The 14,313-nt window shown below is 53.2% G+C and overlaps 1 protein-coding gene across 15 annotated transcripts in view; it reads left to right on the top strand.

Annotated features, from left to right (window-relative positions):
- Positions 1 to 14,313, top strand: part of RNF144A (ring finger protein 144A) — a 114,562-nt gene that overhangs the window by 78,712 nt on the left and 21,537 nt on the right. For all 15 annotated transcript variants that reach the window (XM_073896962.1, XM_073896957.1, XM_073896961.1 and 12 more), the window contains 3 exons: positions 5,804 to 5,908; positions 6,059 to 6,119; positions 11,695 to 11,902. In XM_073896962.1, the coding sequence (XP_073753063.1) occupies positions 5,804 to 5,908; positions 6,059 to 6,119; positions 11,695 to 11,902 (374 nt within the window). The remainder of the gene's footprint in view (positions 1 to 5,803; positions 5,909 to 6,058; positions 6,120 to 11,694; positions 11,903 to 14,313) is intronic.

Genomic DNA, 14,313 nt, shown 5'->3' on the forward strand with positions numbered 1-14,313 from the left:
GGCTGTGGCCCCCCCCATCCCAGGGAAGGACGTGCCCCCTGCAGAGGAGGCTGTGTCCCCCCACCCCAGGGAAGGGCGTGCCCCCTGCAGAGGAGGCTGTGGCCCCCCCCATCCCAGGGAAGGGCGTGCCCCCTGCAGAGGAGGCTGTGGCCCCCCCACCCCAGGGAAGGACGTGCCCCCTGCAGAGGAGGCTGTGGCCTCCCGACCCCAGGGAAGGACGTGCCCCCTGCAGAGGAGGCTGTGGCCCCCCCCCCCCGGGGAAGGACGTGCCCCCTGCAGAGGAGGCTGTGGCCCCCCCACCCCGGGGAAGGGCGTGCCCCCTGCGGAGGAGGCTGTGCCCCTTTTCGGAGAAGGGTGTGCTGCACTCTCTCCGGGGTCTCTCCCCTCTCCACTGGCCAGTGCAGCCCCTGCACCAGGAGAAGGGAGTCCAGGATCCCCCGGTCCCTGTGCAAGAGCGGAAAGCACAGCTTCAACTCCAGGCTCTTTTTTCTGTGGAGAGCAGTGGTGCCAAGGCCCCTGAGTCCCCAGAAGAGCCCCCAGGTTGTCAGAGTGGGACTGAGTCCTCTTCAGGCCTCCCGGTCACCCTCAGCCTCACCCTGTGCCCCACTCTGGGTCCCACCTCATCAGAGCCTGCCCCTCATCACTGGCCATGGTGGGGTTCCCAGAATAGCTCTCCTGCACCCCGTCAGCAGGGCTGGTAACCGCTCCTGCAGGACTCCCCCGAGGACGCCTCGTTTTGATGGTCGATTTTTCCAATACCTGCTGGTTCCAGGCCAGGCTGTGGGGTGTGCCCAGTTCCCCCCCCACGCGTTGCCATCACTGTCACTTCCCTAAGCCAAGGCCACACACTGCCCTGATGGGGACTCCTGGCCTGAGCCACTTTCCCCTGGTCTCCCTGCCGCACTCAGGTTTACCCTCACCCCGCTGAGACTGAGTTCTTTCATGCGGCCTCTGCTGGAGTAAATCCACTCCACGGGGAAGGAGTCTCCACCACCTCTGCACACGAAGCCCCATTGCTGCACGCGGCCCGGGTGCCCTCCTGCCTCTCTGCTCCCCATGGGCTGCCGTGTTTGACACACCCGTGGTCCAGCCAGCCCTTCTCGGGTTGCTGTGCTTTGTGTGGACCTGACATGGGAATGGGCACTCTGTGCTCTGCCTGCCCTGAATGAGCACGCCCCTGTCCAGCGCCAGCCTCACCTAACCCACAGCTGGCTGGTCTCTCTCTTTGCTTTGATTGTGGTGAAGGAGGGCCCCCCAAACCTTGTCGCCCCTGGGTCGGCTCCAGCGCGCCCTCCCTCTCACAAAAGCAGGTGGTCCGTGCCTACCAGCTGAATTGAACTAGAAGCCCCAAGTGGCTGACAAACCGGTGGGCTTCCGACTTGGTGCTCTTCAGAGAGACTGTTTCACGCCAGATCGTGGCTCCACGACCTTACTGGGCATCTGTAATCACAAGCCTGCAGAGGAGTATACGTGCCCTGGGTCCCTACCTGAGGGCCAGCAGTGCACTGATACTCGGGGTGGTGGTAGCCGTGGGGGCTGCCGGGCTGACGCCCACGGAAAGCACATGGTGCCTGCCCAAGCAAGTGACCGTAGCCACCTCGGGTTGGTCTCATGGCTGGAATGGGCTTGGTGGTGGCAGGCTTCTCTCCTCCCACCGCACGCGGAATGGGGGCTCCGGGAGGTGAGGTTCCTTGCGCACAGCTGGGAGGTGGGTAAGCCGGGATTCAGACCCAGGTCTGTGCTTCCAGGGCCCTTGCTCTTCAAACGGCGTTCACTGGGGTCCCACCGCCGTTGCTTGGACCTGCCTGTTCCTAAGTAGTGGATCCCCGAGGAGCATAAGCCACGCCAGCTCCTCGGAGCAGTTTCTGAGCAGTGTTCTCCTGCTCTCAGGATCTTCAGCAGCCTGCAGGCCTTCGAGTAAGAAAACAGACACCATGGAGACTTGCTGTAGCTCAGGCAAGGCCGCTGGCTCTCTGTGGCCCACTTCTCCTTGGCAAGAAACCGAAGCAGAGCTTTCAGAGCAAACATGCAGTGCCGTCTCCTCTTTGGAACTTCGTTTCAGACAGTTGGAAAACAAAACGGAAAATGAAATGCCTGGAACATTCTGTGGCTCTCGACACCTCCCCTTCCTCCTTCTGCCCTTTGCACAGCGGATGTCCCCTTTCTTGGGATGTCTTTGTCCCTCTGGCCAGTGTGTTGCCTCTGGGAAGCCTTCCTGGCCCTGCCCCGGGGGGGGGGGACCCCTCTCCCCACTGGGACGTCAGAAATAGGGCACTGTCCCGACCCGCAGGAGCGTCTTTTCCCCCCGCGGCGGCCATGGGGGCTTGGCGTCTCGGACCGTCGTTGCATCCGAGAATCACGGGCATGTATGGATGCATTCCAGGGTGACTGACTCGGCCAGCTTGAAGTACATACAGCAGAGGCGCCCGGGTGGCTCAGTCAGTTAAGGGTCTGCCTCTTGATTTCAGCTCAGGTCTTGATCTCAGGGCGTGAGCTCAAGCCCCGCATTGGGTCCCGTGCTGGGCGTGAAACCTACTCTAAAAAAACAAACAAACAAAAAGGTACGTAAAATTCTGTGTTCTAGTAAAAAAAAAAAAAAAAAAATAGGAGGTAACTGAAAATACATAATAAATGATTGCATATGAAATAGTTCTTAATTGAGGAAGAAGGCAGAAATTAAAAACAAAACCCCCCTCTTTGGAGTCAGGCATACTTGAACCCCAGCTCGTCTACTTACAGAGTATGTCTTTAAGCCCGTTCTTAACTTCCCCGAGGCTTTGTTTTCTCGTCTGTAAACTGGGAGCCATGGCACCTCACCTGACTCTTGTGGCAATGGCTAACGCAGCTCACGTGAAGACACTGATCCCTGAGAGCTCCAAGCAACATGATAGCGGGAAATCCATCGATATCTGCTTTTGTACTACCTATTTATTTTTACAGAAGTTTCTCTGCCCATTCTCTTGTGCTCCTTTTAAGACCTCTTTTTGCTATTAGATGGAGAAACATGGCTTGTGAGTCCTGACCCACTTCCTATCTGGAAGAAGACTGGGCTGGTTTTCCATGGATGGTTGGCTGGACACTTGGATCCTCATCTCTTTTTATATAGTAAACAAGTCGATGCTCCCAGAACATAGTCATTGTGCGCATCGTGCAGAGGCCTCTGAATGATCCAGCCAGACGTGACACACTGGTGGTTTTGCCGTCGGCCTGTTCTTGAACAAGGATGTTCAGAGTCGTAGAGATCCCCTGCTGGGGGTTTCCCACGGGCGCTAAGTGTCGTACTGTGCCTTTCGGGGGACGCAGAGTCTCCCCGCCGTGGTGTACAGCCCCGCACGGCGCTATGAGAGTTTATGGCATTGCAGTGTTCTGCAGAGATGCCAGATGCACAAACTGAGGACAAAAAGTAAAATCATCATCTTGTGGTTCCGATAGATTTTTATGCCTCTGACTCTAGGAATCCTGTCATGCAGATAGACAAAGCAGAGGCGGAGTGGGTGCTGTGTCCTGGAAATTGTGCTGGTGCTTTTATGTTCTTTCTTAGGATCACAAAGCCCAGCCAGGTGGCCATCCCTGTTTTATGGTCAAGGGAGCCGTGGCCCGAACTCGTCAGGGAGCCCGTCCGTGGCCTCTGCCTACAACGGTTCCGTGGGTCGGTCTAGCTCTGCCTTCGGTCTTCCTCCCGCCTCACCGGTCACCTAGCCAGACGCAGCACACTCCAGGTTCCTCCCGTCTGGAAACACAGCATTGTTGCAAGGGTGGCAGGCCACCAAACCACAGCGTGACTGTCTCCCCCAGACAGCTGCTGTGGTGCTCACGGCCAGAGCGGGGGGGGGCAGGCAGGCCTGCTGGTGGCTCCGTGTGACTGCCCCCTCTTCTCTCTGCCGCCTCTCTTCCTTCTGGTGTGGGTTTTGATGAGCATACCTCTGAGACCGCAAACAGCTCTCCTGCATGCAGCTCATCCATACCCGGTTCTCTGGGAACTCTCCAAAACCATTGTGCTGGCGAGATATCGGTGACCCATGCATCGCGGAAGTTCAGGGGGCCTCTGCCCTCACGGGGAGCCCCGGCAGGACCGAGGAATGCAGTCCGCCTTGGGGCTGGGCTCTGGGCGCCCACATGGCAGTTGTCGCATGAAGCCTCGCATTCTGTTTAGCGCTCTTGAGAAAGGCTGTGGGAAATGGCTCTGAGGATTACCTTGATTTGTATTTTTAAAAGAAATGGCTACCTCGTGTCTCTGGTGTTTGAAATATTCTGATGTGCTAGAAGGGTGAGAATTACCCATTTAGATCAAATTATTATTTATATAATCAGGCATACAGTTTTCCATGTCATCTTCTAGATTCTCTTCCACGAAATTCTTACAACTCCACCGTGATGTGGGTTAAAGCCCCCCAAAGTGCAGGTAGGGAAAATGAGGCTGGTAGAAGGAGAGTAACAGACGTGTTCCAGGCACAGGCATAGAGCTAGTCGGAATTGCAGCTGCATTCCAGTTTCGACACAGCCATTAGTAATGACCATGGGTCCTTCTAGGGCAATGGAGTGCACATTTGAGGGGAGGTAGAGGCTTAGGAAACATAGCTGATGGGCTTTTCTTGATGAATCACTATTACTTTTTTTAAAAAGATTTTATTTATTAGAGAGTGTATGTGCAAGTGAGAGAGAGAGAGAGAGAGAGAGAGAGAGAGCACAGCAGGGGGAGGGGCAGAGAGAAAGGGAGAAGCAGGCTCCCTGCTGAGCGGGGAGCCTGATGGGGGACTCTACCCCAGGACCCCGAGATCATGACCTGAACCAAGGCAGACGCTTAACCGGCTGAGCCACCCAGGAGCCCCAAATCACAATTATTTTTAATAGTGCTAATATAACAGTGGTGTTGGCATCATGAACCCCAAATACTGGACTGGGGCTGTGATTGCAGGTTGATCTGGGGATGCTGTTGAGATGGTTTTCGCTGGTTTCTCCACTTAATGGCCACAGTTTCTGTGCTCTTTGAGTTCTCCTATGAGCGTTTCAAAGTCTGTCTCATGTTACTTTTGGTAGTGAGCCTACCAGGGGAGGCCATGTCTTTCCTTCTAATTGTGCTTCATAATGTGCTCTTCAGGGGAGTGTGGGCTTCCCAGACTCGTAGACTGAGGCAGGAGTGTACGACCGCATCCCGCTCCATAGAACTCTGCTGTGTCTCCCACTTTGTCTGTCTGACCCGAGACTTTGAGCAGTCCTTCAAGTAGGTGCAGTTGTAGTAAGTAACTGCTGGGAAGTGGGGTGTCAGGGGTGAGGACTGGCATCTGTGTGCAGGTTCTCGGGGAGCGCAGGGGCATTTCTGAGTCGAGCCGGGCCAGGCTTGACTCGGGGCTCTGCCCTTGCTGTCTGGCTCCGCCGGCAAGCTCCTTCAGTGACTCTGTTCACACCTGAAAGGTGCAACTGTCATCCCCTTCCTGTAAGAATGATCTCAGGCGTACGTGAAACGATGGAATAGAAAGGGTTGAGTACAGTGCCTGGCGTCTGATACGCATTTGAGAAATGCTCCTTCCCGACCTCCCTCTCCTCCTTTCCTCCTACCGTGAGATGCACTGGCATGGTATTTGCCAAACTTGTGTGCAGGGACCCCACCTGCAGCCTTCGTTCTGTGGCCTGGAATACTCGTCGAGTGAACAGAACCTCTACTTTGGTGGTCGCTCTGGGCTACACAGTGGAAATAGGCAAATAGTGAAAATAGGCGGTGTGCTGGATTATGTATTGCGGGGTCTTCGCCCTTAAGGAATAAAGATGTTGACAGATACTTCTCTGTTCTTTGTTTTTTTTTCAGTGCCTGAAACAGTATGTTGAGCTCTTGATCAAAGAAGGACTAGAAACTGCGATCAGCTGCCCCGATGCGGCCTGCCCTAAACAGGGCCATCTGCAGGAGGACGAGGCACGAGCATCTGAACAAATCTGGTTTTTAACGGGTGCAAGGGCGCCCTCAGTAGATCCGCTGGGGGTCATGGGCTCCGCTTAGGCCGACCTGGGCTGTGTTCTAGCCCACAGCTTGTCATACTTCTTGTTTGTGTTTTTTTCTTCTTAGATTGAGTGCATGGTCGCTGCTGAAATTATGCAAAGATACAAAAAGCTACAGTTTGAAAGAGGTAGGTGCCTGGGCGGGTTAGGGGGTTACGATTCCCGTGGTGGTGGAGTACCGGCAGGCACGTCGGGGGTGGGGAGCGCTTTCGGGGGATAGGACTGTCCATCCTTCGGCTGCAGTGGAAGTGAAAGCATCGATGTAAATTAGATTTCTGAGATGTCGCGGTCATTTTGAGTTCTCTGCAGAGCTCCCAGGTGGAAGGCCTTTGTTGGGTTTCCATGTGGCAACAAGAAGGAATCCTGAAACACAACTCCTTTACAGAGATTTGGGTTTAGGGGTTGGTTTAAAGCAATCTGACCCTCATGGGGCATGATTATTCTGCAGCCGGGTTATGGCTAATAGTTTGGGGACTAAATTCTTAGACGGTGCAGAATTTAAAAGATCCAAAGGCGCAGAAGGAAGTTGGGAGGCCACGTGTGGGTGCAAGTGTGATGACCGGCGTCCTGACAGGAGAGTGTAACCTGTGCTTTTGCACCTGGGGCGGGTCTGGACACGTGGGCGCCGGGTCCCACGTCCCTTGTCTCAGTAAGTTTTGCCAGACTTCCAGCTCTAGTGGGTGGCGGTAGCAGTGTGGACCAGATCTGCCCCCGTCTCCAGGGTGTCCTGCACACCCTCTTGGCGGGAGCCAGGCCTGCCACAGACCTCAGGGTTCCCCAGGAGCACTGTGTGGCACGGGCGGAGCGGAGGTGACATCATTTTCAAGGTGGCCTTGCCAAGCATTGAAACGTGTTGGATGCCCAGGACTGGTCTTTGGCTTGGCTCTCTGAAGTGTGCCAAGGTCATAAAATGATGTTTTAAAGAGTCAGTGGCTTCCATTTGGCTTCATTCTCATATATATCCGGGACCTTGGGCTCACCTGAAAAGGAGCAGAATAACAGACATGTTTAGATGATGCTCCTTAGGCACAATTTTACTGTGAAGACACCACATCCAAACTCTGACCTTTTCAGCTCAGACTGTAATCATTCAAGTGTGCTCTCCGCTCTTCCTGCTCTTATACAGAGCCTTCTCTGCATCAGAAGCTCATTATTGAGATGCAACCCTGGGCTGCATGTTTACAGGAAAACACTCAAGATGGGAAGAATGCAGAATAGAGCAGAGGAAAGGATCAGGAGATTGCTAGCTTAGCCGAATGTGGAAAGGTCTTTCTTTCTTTCTTTTTTTTTTTTTTTAAGAAATGCTACAGATAGTTGTATTTCCTCTTGAGGCTTGCTTAAAAAAAAAAAAAGGCAGTGTGTGGCAAACTTAAGAAAATGAAACAGGATTCTGATGACATTGAAATTGTTTTCAATTGTTTATTTAAATGGCATATATCATTTGGTTTGGGGTGGTTTATAGTTTAAATGTAATACCATGTGATACAGAAGTCAGCATGTAGAGCTATAAAATTGATTAATTTGGATTTCTGAGACTTTCAGGCTCTTCTGAAAATATTTTCCAGAGAGAATCTTGACAGAAACTGGTAGTTATTTGGGTTATAAGAAAATTAACTTTCTCTGACCTTGAATTTCATTTAAAAATTCAGCTGGATAAATTTTCCTACCTAATAATTTCAACTTTGTACTTTCAAATACTTTGTAATTTCAAGTGCTTTGGGCTCAGTCAGGGATTTTTTTTTTTTTTCTAAACTTTGCATAAAAATGAAGCCAACTTGACTTAGGTGAACAAAATCTCTCAAGCCTATTACTTGAGAACATTTTGCTAGCACTATGTGAAAAGCAACAAAAACACAAAATGAACTCAGACTTGGTATGACCAAAGACCTGTCTGAATGAAATGTTAAAATGTTGGAGCTAAAGTAAAGCAATTGCTTCCAGCAAGTACATCAAACAAGTTTTGAAACAAGTGATTGTTTTGAAATGCAGTCAGGGAGGCCGCCCCAGGAAGAGAACCCAGCTCCCAGGTCCTCTGACAACACTTAGTTCCTAATTGGTTTAAGTTGCAAACATTGTCTCCCTTGGGTCTTAGCATGTCTTCTCTCATGTAACAGCCTTGATCTTTTTTTAAATTGGAAGTACGGTTGACACACCATGTTATATTAGTTTCAGGTATAACAAGCTTGATTTTCATCTCCTCTCCTCCACTCCTCCAGTTGGGATCTTTGGCAAGGAAGCTGTGGGCTTGTTTTTCTTTCCCAGTGCCCACCTGCCCCTGTGGCAGACTCCAGAGGCCTTATGGGGGCAGGCTCTGCAGGGGGCCCATTCCCTCGCATGCCCCACCATGCTCCGCTACACCCGTGCTCTTGGCTGAGCAGCGACCCTGACAGGCTGCAGGTGTTTTTTCCCTGTTCCTCACTCCTGAAGCTCCTGCCATCCAGAGGCGGGCCCTGCAACCTCCTGGGTTCTTTATCCTTGGGGCAGCAGGTCCGATGAATGCTAACGTCAGGGCTTGTCCTGCATGGTGTTGGTGCTTTCCTCGAGAGTAAAGCCCAGAGAGATGAACTCACTTGCTGAACTGATCCATCTGTAAGCGGGCCTGACCGGGGCCGAGGACTCCCCACAGGGCGGGATGCACTGCCACGGGGGTGCTGCGGCCGGAGCGCGGGCCTGGCCAGCCGCGTAGTGAGAGTAGGAACCCCATCTCTCCTAGCACGCTTCTCCAAGAAAACTTTAAAAAGAAAAGCACCTTTTTAAAAAGTCTTGGGCTTTTTTATAAGCAGAGCTATTAGGGACCTGCTTCCTTTATCTATGATTAATGTGTCTTGGGGAGATGGAAGCTGAGAATTAGTTTCTAAGGTGTGCCAGAAAATAGGTTGCTGGCCTTGTTTGAAGACCTATGCTCTACACAGACATGTCTATGTAAGACATTAGATATAATGTATCAAAGATACAATGTGTCTAATGTATATTGTTAGGTATATATGTGATCCATAGCCCTAGATGTCTGTACCTGCATGCTTTCCGAAAAGGAGAGCTCCCTGGTGCTCCCCAGTGTGGATTTTCTTACTGATCGTTTCCTGTCTTGTACATCAGCTGGCGGAATTCAGCATGGGAGTGACGACGGGAATGTTAGTGCAAGTCCACGGGAAGAGCCCTGGGGGCTGTATTGCAGGGTTTGAGGTGTCCTGGCTGCAGGGGAAGGGTGTTCGCCTTCGGCCGATTGGGACAGATTCTTTGCCCTTTTCCTCTCTGATAGGAAATCTCTCCCCCGGGGACAGGCAGTTCCTGTCACAGCTCCATGGGGACAAAAGTCACAAAATTTAAGTCATTACCATGGAAACCTTAACTAGGTCTCCTTGCCCTGCGCTCCTTAATATAACTGGGTCTCGGCCGATGAGGCAGCCTAGTAGCTGCCTTCGCTGTGCCAGGAGAGTGAATGGGAGATGGGTTATGGCCACGGGGTGCGGGAGTTAGTGCAGCCAGCCCTGACGCCGCAGGCTCCTCACTGTAGAGGCCGGGGCCCGGAGCAGGGGGAGCCCGCAGGGTCTGTGTAAGGGCAGCATGCTCGCCGACGCTCTCAGACAGACCAGCACTGACCACAGCGTCAAGATGGAAGAGAACAGAGCAGGCTGAGGACCTCTGTCCCTGTGTCGTGTGGTGGTTAGCGTGCTAAGTGCCCATACCCTGCATTGCCCTTCCGCAGGTGCTGTGCTCATAGGGGACCCCAAAATCTAGCTGGGGTGAGGCTGGGCTCCCCCAGAGCCCTCTTTAGCACCGAATACAGGGAGCCGTGTGGGGACCGTCGTGAGGAGGTGAATCAGACCAGGGAGGGGAGTGCAGCGGGTCACCTGCCTCGCTTTCATTCCCCGGGGTGGGGACCTCCATGGAGGGCTTGTCTCCGTCCTCCTTTCTGCTGTCCCCTAGGCCCAGGTGAGGCTCCCCACACATGTGCCCCGGGGGCAACCACTTCGTTGCCCCACAGAGCCACCCCCAGATCTGATGGCCGCAAACATTCCTAGAAAAGCAGACCCTGAACCTCAGCTAATGACAGGAGCTTTCTCCTCATTCACTCACCATTAGGAACATCATGAAGATTTTACGTTACTGTAATGAAGGTCAGTTAAAAAGTAGCATATTTTCCTGGATTCCAGAGATCCTTTATATTAGACCTACCAATTTGATAGTTTCCTGCCATTGATTAATTCTCCCTTCCAAACAAGAGGTCGAGGAGGAGTTAGATTAGAGCAGGAGTGGGTCAGCTTTGGCCAGTGGGCCCAGAGTGGCCCGGCCCATGGCTTGGCATTGTAAATAAAGTTTTATTGGGACACTCATTTATGGATCAGCATGGCTGTTTTTGTGCTACAATAGCAGAGCTGAGTCGTTGGAGACAGACTGCACGACTCTCAAAGACTAAAATATACTCACTGTCTGCTCCTTTGCAGAAAATATTTTCTCGTTCCTGGAATAGAAGACCGTTTTCAAGGCTGTACCTGACACAGCTTATTCCTAGAGGGCTGAATCTGGCTTCCCGTTTAAATGGGGAAAATGGCACACCTACATGTGTCCTGTAGCAGCCCGTGTAGGTGACGTCTGGGCACACGTCCAGCCCACGTCCAGCCCCCAGGCAGTGGTAGATCCCAGTGCGTGCAAATCCTGTTTTCGATGCAGGTGAACTTAACCCACCCCTGGCTGTCGGTCGGTCACACGGCCAGGAAGCTCACAAGTCCCTTTCATTGCCTTCCAAGTTTCCCTGGCAGAATCCAGTGGTCTCCGGTTTCTTCCCCATAGCCACGGCTGAAAAGCTTAGAAACCAGTGGCCTACTTGAAGGCCTTTGAAAATGACCCCAATCCTTTGGCCTGTGATAGTTTTTTGGCAGAGCCTCAGCATTCTGTGTCGTTTCCTGTCAGGTTCTCACATCCACTGGCCCTCACTGAGGATTCAGTGTCACCCCGGACAGGCGGTAAATGAAATGATTAATCAGGTTTACGAAGAAGGGCAGCTCGGGACTGACCAGGAGTGGAAACGGGAGGGTATCCTGTTTTTCAGAATAAGCTCCATCACTAACTTCCTATAATGGGGGCTTCTTAGCAGCTTGACCTCCACTTGGAGAGGCAGCCTGGCCATTTCACAGAGGAGTTAGTTCACGGCTTAGGTTTAAATTTGGGAGGGGGGACGGCCTTAGGCAAATGAGTCATTTGATGAGAATTTGGCCACATTCCTTCCCTCCTTTCTTTCCATTCTCCTTACCAAACGTTGTCCAAGGACCCGCTGTGTGCCTTGCACTGGGCCAGGCTGTGAGGCAGCAAGACTGAAGACGTGGGCCTGACTTCAGGAAGCTGTGCCCTGGGGAGGTGAACAAGGAAGCAGAAGGCGCGCCTGGACCATGGCCTGTGGGCATTCACAGGGAGCCCAGACCGGCCGTCAGGGGTCCGGTGGGGGGGGGGGTGCTTCCTGGGAGCCACCAGCATTCTGGGTGCAGGCAGCAGCATCTCTAAAGGACTCTGGGTGTGTTTTGGGTGGGATTGGAAGTGGGGAGCGAGAGGAGGGGAGGAGAAAGAGCCAGACAGGCACTAGGTCGTGAAGGACATAGACTGTTAAAAATGTGAAGCCATGTGCTGATGTGATCCCTCAGTCCGAACACCCCATGAGAGCCTTCGTGTGCAGACGTTGACTTGCCCATTTTTGTCTCCCTGTGCTAGAGGTGCTCCTGGACCCCTGTCGGACTTGGTGCCCGGCCTCCGCCTGCCAGGCCGTGTGCCAGCTTCAGGAGATGGGGCTGCAGACCCCGCAACTGGTGCAGTGCAAAGCTTGTGACATGGAATTCTGCTCCGCCTGCAAAGCCAGCTGGCACCCTGGCCAAGGCTGCCCGGAGGCCTTGCCCATCACCTTCCTTCCCGGAGAGACCAGGTACCCTGCACACCGCTCCCGCGGAGGGCGTGGGCGGAGGGCTGGGGAGAAGGAAGAGAAGGAAGCTGCCCCACCTCGGATGTGTCTCCGGAGACATGACGGCTTCTGGATCAGTCTCTTCCTCTTGAGCCTCGTTTAAACCTGGGCAGGCGGGCGGGCGGGTTGATTATTTTTGAGAACTGATGGTGTGTCAGGTACTGTGCAAAGCAGTGGCGTTATAATGGTGCACAGGAAGCTGACTGCACTCGGCCTATCTGGAAAGACAAACCTGTGGATGGCTTATTACCGTCAGGACTTTGAAGTCACATCATACCTAGAGTTTTCCAAGCCTCGATGGTGTGGAAGGTGACCTGAGACGGGGACAGGGACCAGCGTAGGTGGGCAGTAGCTGCAAATGCCAAAGGGATCGCCAAAAACAGGTTTCCACGTGCCTGCGAGCAAGGGCCTGCACTTCCCTAGAAGAGCGGGGGAAACATGGCTGCATCTCTGCCGTCTCAGACGTCCCCTGGTCCGACCCTCAGGCCGATGCCCAGGGGGACGCTGCAGCATCACTGTATGTACCTTAAAGTTAAGTGGGATGAATCAGAAGAAATTGGTAATATTCAGCTATTTATGTCCTATAAAGTCTGTAGCACAGATGGTTCCCCAAGATGGTGTTAGCCCTGCGCCTGTTGCGGCCGCGTTCTTGATCGAGGGACTCCCACCGGCCACCCCTGCTCCCTGTTTTCCTCTCCCCAGTCTGCTGCCCCGCTCCCACTCCCCGCAGCTCCCCCTGCACAGAGAACCTCTTGGCCCCTCCTTCCTCTCCCGAGTCTGCACGTTTGAGCCTGTGCCTGCCCCTCACCACCCTCCTTTCCCTGGAGGCTCCTTGCCGCCCTCAAAGACAGGGCGCAAGTCCGTCCTTCGTCAGGCTACCCCGATCCCAGGGCAGAGCTGCTGACCCCACCCTCTGTGCCCCTCGCTGGAGATGGTCTGTATTGGTCACAACACCAGCCATACTGCACTGGAGGTCATCTGCGTGTGCGGCCGATTCCTCCAGTAGGCTGAGCTCCCCGCATCACGGCCTGCGCTTGCTCGAACTTTGTCACCCCAGATCTTGGCATCCAGCCAGCTCTCAGATGCTGGAATGAATCGCTTACCTCCTGTTTCCATGTAGTAGGGTTGTCTTACATTCCATCTTCCCTTAAGCCATGTTCCCATCCACCACCTGACCGGCTTCGATCACTGCGATGTGTCTGCCCCGTGAAGGTCTTGAAGTGGTCAAAGACGCCTTATCTACTTTCATAAATTTAAGTTTATAGTAAGGGCTGTTATTAATAATAATTTGAAATATAATTCAGATGCCGGGAAATGTTGAAAACCGCCGTCCATACTGTGTGAATTTCTAGGCACACCACACCAGCACTTAAATATTTGAACTGTTTCCATTTTAATGTCTCCCTGAGAAGAGATGGTCTTCATTCCCCACCGATACACTGCCCCCGTTCGTGGAATTTCCTTCAAAATGAGCTTATGAATCACATGAGGAAATTAGTTCCATTACTTTAAGGTCACAACTGGCTTTCAAACTGAAACAATGTTATCTAGCCCGATAGCCACCCTCAGTCACTGGATTTGGTGCCTTGTGACTTTGGGGCTCTTTGCAGCAATCTGCAGGAGGGCACAGCTTGTGATTGCGCGGAGCTGACTGTGTTCCCCAGGGCCCGCTGGGGGCACTTGCGTGTGACCGCCCTGGCTCATTCGGAGTCGATTCCCTTGCAGCCAGCTTGCTGTGTGTTTTGCCTTCACACTAGACAAGAATTGGAGCAGGAGAGAGTGTTTCCTTCAGAGAGACTGTAATAACTGCCAGTTGCTGAGTGCTGACTGCCCCCCCCGCCAGGTTCTGGGTGTGGGTACTACGTGCCCGGAAACCCGTTCAAGCTTCGCCACACCCTGAGGTGGGTGCCGCTAGCCTCACTCCGAGCAGCGGATGGAATGGGCACACTAACACTGCTGATACCCGAGCCGCACGGCTGGGACTTGTCTGTCTCTGGACCCCGTGCTCCTCACGGCGAGGACACTCTGCCTCCTGCCGCCACGTCCTCACTGGTCACTGCCTCCTAGTGAACAGCCCAGAACCGCATTGAGCAGGAGCCCACACCCCACTGAGGAGGCGCCTGCCCTCATTATCAGATAGCTCTTACTAAAGTCAAATGGTTTTAATCGTTATATTTACCATGATGCTTGTGGAAGATCCTTCCGCCAGAATGCACTCCAAATGCCAGAATTTGCTCGCTTTCAGTGCATGTATGCTCATGAATGCATTAGGTTCTAGAAGGGCTGCTCACTCCAGTGGGAGATCATTTTTCTCCTGGTGATGCTGGACTGATGCAGTGAGTTCAGATAATACAGCAAATGTGTTCCCGTGGTGA

Source organism: Callorhinus ursinus, unplaced genomic scaffold (assembly GCF_003265705.2).
Source record: "Callorhinus ursinus isolate GAN/ISIS: 27379988/994484 unplaced genomic scaffold, GSC_fseal_2.0 scaffold10, whole genome shotgun sequence".
NCBI lineage: Eukaryota > Metazoa > Chordata > Mammalia > Carnivora > Otariidae > Callorhinus > Callorhinus ursinus.